At 30.8% G+C, this 8,146-nt stretch overlaps 1 protein-coding gene across 1 annotated transcript in view; it reads left to right on the top strand.

The window, feature by feature from the left end:
* LOC106461091 (protein BANP-like) overlaps nucleotides 1–8,146 on the top strand; it is a 19,370-nt gene that overhangs the window by 9,842 nt on the left and 1,382 nt on the right. The window contains exons 4-6 of the mRNA XM_022387964.1: nucleotides 1,883–2,034; nucleotides 2,514–2,671; nucleotides 5,204–5,211. Coding sequence (XP_022243672.1) covers nucleotides 1,915–2,034; nucleotides 2,514–2,671; nucleotides 5,204–5,211 — 286 coding nt within the window. The 5' untranslated portion in view covers nucleotides 1,883–1,914. The remainder of the gene's footprint in view (nucleotides 1–1,882; nucleotides 2,035–2,513; nucleotides 2,672–5,203; nucleotides 5,212–8,146) is intronic.

Raw genomic sequence — 8,146 nt, 5'->3', positions numbered from 1 at the left:
AGTTTTTCTGGATCCCTGGCCATGTCGGTATTCATGGGAACGAGCTTGCTGACACCGCAGCTAAATCCGTCTGCTCTGGTGCCATCACGGCGTGCACTGGACATTGTCAGTATTAATATAACCATGGATTTAGGTATTCAGATTGTGCATGTTAAAACCTTTTTTATATAGGCACAATCAAAATTTAATTAACATTATTATCAATGTATTTCAATAAACTTATCATCAAAATGTAGTTTATATTTCATATTTTAATATTATATAAAAAGTTTAATTTCTTAATTACAAAAGGAAATATTCGAATTCCCACTTTTCTGTATCATTTCACAATTCTTTGCTTTGAATTTCCCATTTTTGATTTTCTTATTGCCCCTTTATGATGTCCTGAGTTTAACATAAATTACACATCACCCTATAAATTACCTATTGTATCCTCTCTTTCACAAAATGTCTTATGTTTGCTCTTGGATTATTTATAACCATAGAAATACAGGGCTTTAATTTATTTCTGTATAAGGCTAGCTTTTTCTGACAATGGTGTTTGAATTATTCAGCCTACAGATTTATTGTTTCTATCACCTAGTTCACATTGACCATGTAAGTGAATTATTTAAGGCACTTGTAGCTTAGTTAGAAAATCAGATAAATTATCATTGTTATAGGAGACATTGTTTTTTTTTTTTGTACATATTATTTTGTGTACTAAGTTACATATTTAAAATAAATAAATTTGATTTTATGTACTACTACTACTACTACCATCATTAGAAAACAAAATAGGATTAAGCTTCATTGGGCCCAACAGCAAAGAAGTGGGAGGTTGAAACATTGGTCATTTTGACCAAGACTACATATGAATGTATGAAGAAATAACTTGCCTCCACTTAACTTCTGTCAGTTAGACGGACAAAATCTTCCGTAGTTACACACAGTGATTGGCAGATGAGACAGCTGGGATGCTAATAATTAACATTCTGTGGTTATCAGTGTTGAAATAAATTAATGCATAATCATGATTATGTTAGCAATCAAATTTTACTTTAAAAAATATATATATATCAATACAGGACTCACTCTTGTATCAGCAAGAAAAATATTTGAAACTCTGTGTGTATCAGTGTATTGGCACACTTTTAGGTATTTCCATTATATACTTCCAGTTTGAATTAGAGAGCATTTCTCATGAAAATGTTTAGCATAAAAATTTGTACTTGATTACTGCAGATTTAGTTCTCATTGGCTGGGTATGAGGGGTGGGTGATAAAAATAAAACATATAGGGTAAAATGCTTAGAGGGATACATCTGTCCACATATGAGAAGTGGGTATTGGTAGAGGTTGGACTCTATAATATGAAAACAGATATACAAATTGCAGTGAATTATTCATAGTGGTAATATTTTTCTTTGGTAAAATATTGTAATATGTGTACAGTAGAAGTTTGTACACTGTTAAAATTCATTATAACCACACATTAATTAGCCTATATTTCCAGTGGTACAACTGTTATATAAAAATATCCATCAAGAATCGATGTCATATCAGTATGAGTTGCAAGTCATAAAGTCAGATTATTATTATTATTGATGAATTGTTTTAAACAACCATTTGTTTTTTTTATTATTATGGTGTTTGCTGATTTCTAAACACTATTAGTTGCATGGGTGTTTAATATTTTTTATGCCTTTTTTTTACATTTTTTTTCTTGACTTATAGGAGTGTCAGTCAGTATCATTTGCTGTCACATAGCTTTGCTTCTATTAGAAAATTTTTAAAAACAAAGTTTACTCATACTACTTGTGTTCTTGCCAAAACAGTCTTGTAGTTGTTTAAACGTAATAAAATATGAACTGCTACATTTCTTTTTTTTTTTGTATCATTAGGAATGTAAACTGAGCTTCATTTATAACTAAAAATGAACTCTACAGAAGACAACAGAGAAAGAACACCAAATACAAATGAGGAAGAGCCTTCAAACAAACGAAAAAGGTCAGAAGTAGAAGTGGAAGAAGAAAACCAAGAGACACTACTAAAGGTGTTATGTTCTAGCAATTTTCCAATATGTGATTATGAAAAAGAAATATAAATTACATAATTTGTTTGTACTACTACACTTAAATAAATAGTTTGAAGGTTAGATATGTAATAATGTTGTTTTCAATTTTTTTTGTTCTGTTTCAAAAATTATTAGAAAGTTGTGTCCATTATTCAAGTAATATGTTCTTATTTTCATGATTAATTACTGTTTTTCTAACTGTTTCATAAATACAATGTTTTTTTACCTAGCACGGAAGTACTTATAAAAATAATGCTTTTTATTTCAAACTGTAACATGTTAGTTTTTACAATTAACAAAAATTATTACTTTTTCCCTTGTTATAAAATTTTTTTAACATCAAATTTCTTGAGCCCTTCAATTGTTATCATACATTATCTTTTTTTTGGTACACAAACTAAGTAAAGGTTTAATAAAAGCCTGAATTTATTAAAGACCAAACATTTTTTTCTATCCAGAAACTTCTTATGACATTTCACCACACTGTCAGTGAGAGACTGGACAGTATAGAAAATCGACTTGAGTGTGTGACCAATAGTTGTAAGGCACTGGAAGAAAAGTTGGAGGTTTTGGATGCAGCATGGAAAGAGAGTTCATCCACACAACATTTTATAAGGTAAAGTTCTGAACATACTAATTTCAGTTAAAAGTTACAGAGGTGAATGTTGTATGAAGCTTAAAATCTGTTAAATAAGCAGCAAAACTAGTGAACAACTAATCTTTTAGTAGATTTAAATGATAAGTTAAGAGTGATGTGTGTTTGTTTCATGTTGTAAATTGAAATGTTGTATTAGTTTCTGGCTTTAATGCTGGTATAATTAAGTCTGACTTGTTATATAATTGATTTGAATGTTTTTTCTTGAGGTGCAAGTGGTTAATACAGAGGCTGAGTACATTATGTTAAAACAATTTTGGTACCTTGCTACATCATTACAGCCCATGTCACCACTTCTGGCCATATGTTTTATCTGAAAACTGTGCATCCCGACAATAGGCCTGCAACAAAAAAACACTGTTAAAAGGCTGTCATGTCTAAACCATGCACCCCTTCCTGTGATTTTTCTTTTATTTGTCTAGTGTATGAGGATGATGGTTCCCATCATCTGTTTCAATAGTCTGATCACAGAAATCCAATGGAATAGTATGAATACCCCTTTCATTCTCCAGCTGCTTGAGGTGTTCAGTGATTGAATGAATATGTTGTGAAAACAACTTGTGTACACATGAATCGTGTTGCTTTTCCAGATGGAGATCCTTCTTAATTATGTTGCATGCTGTTTTCTGGGACATGTTGATAGTATTTGCCACTTACTTTTCTGGATTCTCATCTGTTACAAAATGGTCACGCTTTGCTTACCACAGTTGAGGTATGACTTGTTGCAAGTTTCTTTCATGCCCCAACTTCATTCATATTCCTTTGTTTACTAATGCCATGTAGTACATGAGATAGCCATGAAAGTCTGCTTCCCTGATCTGAACATGTTTTTATGATCTGAGTATATGAATAGTTTATGTAAGAAAGGGTTTTTACATAACCTTCTCAAAAGCAATCAATTTTTCATGGCACCACACTATGTAAAAAATGCCAGACAGTAGTTCTGATACATTTTGTTACACTGTAACTTTATATCAGATGTTGTTGTCATGTGACTTGCTGGTTTACACAGTCTTGAACTTCTTTGTATAATGTACTCAACCCTTTGTGTATTTGTATTCAGAATTTAATTTCAATTGACGTGATTTGAAGTTTCTATTTGTATGATAATTATTTTTGGAGTTTTGTTGAGAGATGAAAAAATTCTCATACTACAATTAGAATAGTCAGAAATGAGCAGGAAGAGCTTCACATAAATAATTTGATGTTGCTTCAGTGAGTAATTCATAGAATGCTTAGAAAATATTACCATTGATCTACAAAAAGTTACAGTTGTAAGAAAATAATCTTGGGCTTGTATTTATTTGTCGAAGCAAATTCATGTTTTCTTTTTTTTATCAGTAATGATTTATCTTTGTTACTTTTCCTCACGGGTAATCAAAACTAAATGTCATTTAGTCAGAAAAATACTTTGGAGATCAACCTTGTTATGCAAAGCTCTGTTTGAAATATAATTAAATTTTTTCCTTTCTAGGTCTTTTTTTTTCTCTTTTCAGTAAAATGTCTTCCAACTAATGAGGACAATTCAGTAAAGATACAATTGATTTTTAGGGGCATCAGTTTATTTCTTTTCTTACTGGTGGATTACCCTTGAGTGAGCATACAGTATTCTGACATAGTTAGTAGAATTTGTTTGCTTTTATAAAGATACCTGTAAATCTGTGATCTGAGTGAAATATCGGATTGGTAGATATCAGGATCGGATTTTGACAGTATGCATTTGTGCGTTCCACTTGTCCAGGCATCACTAATGTATATATACTAGTGGTGTGCATTAAACTTTAAAACTCATCTTCAAATAAATCACTCACTTATCAGACTGCAAAAAGGACAAAAGTGGAATGTTGGCTCAAGAACCTTAAGTCAACTGTAAAATGTTGTAAATCATGTCCATAGCATTTCTTTATCGATGTAAACCCTATAACAAACTGCCCTGTAACAAAAACAGGAAGGGGGAGGTTGGACCTGGTAATAATTATGACTATCAGAAATAAAGGCACCTTTGAAGTGATGCTAGGATATATTATGGCAAATGAAACTGTTGAAAATACATTTACTTTTGTAAAAAAATTAAAGACGCACTTAATATGTATCAGGACATGACCTGAACTGATAGTCGCCAGTATTCCTTTTCCTTTCTCCGTGATTGACCTCATTTTGGGAATAATTTGCAGTCTCTCCATCATGAATGTACCTGAATGCATTGCTTATTTTCAGAGGTAAACAAACTTACCAATCGGATCAGAAAAACATTGGAGAATTCTTTAGATTGGATCAATATCAGTGGCCGACACAGAGATCGGTCGCAGGCTTAGATACCTATAGTTTATATTGTACATAACTTCTGTGTTAGTCATTAAACCAAGCCAAGAAACTAGATAATAAAAAGTAAATTATGCAGTAGTTTTAAAATCTATATTTTTTTTGCCTTCATTTTACAGTATGTATGATTTTGTGATGTTTCTTCCTAACTTTTTCTTTTCTTTTTTACAGTACTGCAGGTGAGACCATGAATTATTGCAAGTTCTGCTATCGTGAAGGAAAGTGTACAGAATTTTTTTTAATTATAAAAGTTATTTTTTCATTCAAAATTAACTACATCCTCATATGAAAACAGAAGTAATTTGTATACCTCTAAAAGTAGGTTTACTGCTAAGACAAGTGTCATTAAGTTTACAAACAAAACAACCAGTAATATTTCACGAAGTTTACATTTCTACCTTATGTCAAGTGTTTAGTTTTGTGAGACAGCTGTGCATGTGGAAAGTAAGAACAAATTACAGAGTACGAGTGGATGAACTACATTAGTTAATAATGTTATTGTTTGCCTTTTTTTATACATTAGATTGAGCTCTTTTTTTTTTCTGATTAGTAACCTCTATTGATCTAATTAACTTACACCCAAACATTATAATTTATAAATTATCTCATTATTTGCACAAGTATCAAAATTTATATATATCTACACACATATACAAATAAGTTACAACACACATATGTTTGGCTTAACTGTAAATGTAATAAATGACCAATAGAAGTTAATAGAGAAAATCATGTGTGGGTTAAATATGGAAGGACCCTTGTGCCTTTAATAACTATTATCAATGATGTTTTGGTATATCATATCCTCTAGAAATAAAAATTATTTACGTGCCATAAATTCATGAGTAAACCAGCCACAGATTGGTGATAATTCTGGAGTATGTAACATTTAAACATTTTTTGGATTTTCTACAAATATGCTAGAATGATAGCTGTGGATTAGGGTTTTTCATTGCCATTATTTTATGGCTTAAAGTCAGTTGTGTTTTTTGTGTGCTATTTCCTGTTTTTAAATGTAGAAAATATACTAAGAACACTATGGAAACATCAGAAAATGATGCTATGCCTTCTGACACTTATAACTGCAAAGTGAAAATGTGTTTCAAGTGCAATAAATACAGTTAGTGTGGGTGGGATACCCATTGGAAAAAAGTTATCAAGGATGGATGAGAAGGTAAAGAGAGTCTCCAGAGAAGAATATAAAGAAAACAAAGTGAAAAGAAGAAAGTTTCTTATGCTGCTGCTGTCTTGGATCTTTAAGATAATGATTTATATGTTAATGAAGCTCATTCATTGTTCTAGTTGTAAGTCTAAGCTATCAACAGTGTAAAATTAATACTTCTGGTACTGGATTTAATGATTTGAAAATTTATATAAGTTTTAAGTTCTTAATTTTATAAGGCAATATTTCCCCTAGTTTGAGAAATGTGACATTTTTTCTGTAGGCAATCCCCTCTTCTGTAATTTATTCACCACCCCCCAATATGTACAAAATTTAATGTAAATTACTCAATATCGAATCGTCATAGCTCAGACTAAACATAATTTTTATAGCCTTCAATCTTGTTTGGTTATAGAGCCATTAAATAGAAAATCAGACCCCTCTTGCCACACCCACCTATCACATCCTCTCTTTCAGGATTAGTTAATAGTTCTCTCTTATGCTTAATATTATTTTATTTATAACCAATAGAATGCTAGGTTTTCATCTATCAAATGACATATTATTTTACATTGTTTTCCTTACATAGAATTGGCAATTTCTCTTTTAGTACAAGCTTTATTCCCATGTGAAACGTATCGACAAGTATGAAAAAATTGGTAATGGCTCTTGTTGCATAGTTAGAATACCAGAAAAATTGTGATAACTATTCGAAATTAGCTGCTTTTTGCATGTTATTATTCTATGTTTTTGGTGCATTATTTAATTAGATACAAATTATTTTGTGCACTACTTCCATTAATATTTAAAAAGTAGGATTGTCATTGACAGTCAACAGCAAAAAAAAAGAAGGTCCAGGTAAGTACTTCAGTTCATGTTTTTCATGTGTATTCTTTATTATAAAAGTCACTAAAATAAAAAAATAGGAATCTCTTTAGGTTAGATTAAGTAAAATAAATAAAAATATAATATAATTTTTTCATGTGGCACGCATGCAAGAAGCTCAGAGTAGCTCATGGATAATGTAATTCGATAGCATAACGTAGGCCCTATGTTTCCCAAGTGATTTACAACTTATAATGGCACAAACAGTTGTTATACATGGTTCAAAGGGCAATGAAACAATAAAATGTAAGTATAAATAGATGTACACTGTTACAGGCTTAAAGTTACTTAGGATAAACAAATGTAGTTTCATGTTACAAGTGCAAGTCATTCTAGAAAGAAAAAAAGGGTAATTTAGATTTTTTCGATTTTTTTTTGTATTTATGAGGTTGGCCAAATTGACCAACCTTGTATAGAGTTAGAGTAGAGAAAACGGATAAAATATAAAGTTTTATTGAACACAAACATTTGAAATGTATTCAGGAGGTTTTAGAGATTATGCAAATGAAATTTGAGATTTTCGAGATGAAGAATTCCATTTTTAATCTTAACATGAAAATCACTTTGCACTTGGAGTAGTAAAAAAAAAAGAATAAATATGTTCACGGACAAATCTTTTTTTTAGTTTGTTAAAATACTCCATTAAAAAATCTGATTTTTTGTATGTAAAAGACTCATAATGTTTACTGAAAGTCTGCTAAATATTGTGAAGATATACATCTATATACTACTAAAACTCTGAGATTGTTTGTTTGCTTGTCTGTAATTAAATACAGCAAAAACGGCACACAATAGCACCATATTTGTAATTAAATAAGAATAGAAACAGAATAAAACAAATTTCGTTAAAATCGGGCCACGGGTTACCGAGTTAGCACCATTTTTCGGGGCACTTTTATGAAAATTTCTAGCAGGAGTAATTTTACATCACGCTACCGTTCGCGCTCTTACAAAACTTCTTCATTCAAATCTATTTCCCTGTTAATATTCCCATCTTCATGAAAAGGCATAAGATGACAAAAACAAGATCTTGAAGAATTTCTCAATAATGTGCCTTGGGTATGGTA

This window comes from Limulus polyphemus, unplaced genomic scaffold, assembly GCF_000517525.1.
Source record: "Limulus polyphemus unplaced genomic scaffold, Limulus_polyphemus-2.1.2 Scaffold896, whole genome shotgun sequence".
Taxonomy (NCBI): domain Eukaryota; kingdom Metazoa; phylum Arthropoda; class Merostomata; order Xiphosura; family Limulidae; genus Limulus; species Limulus polyphemus.
Note: the sequence above shows the minus strand (reverse complement) of the source record. Positions and strands in the feature narration are given on the sequence as shown.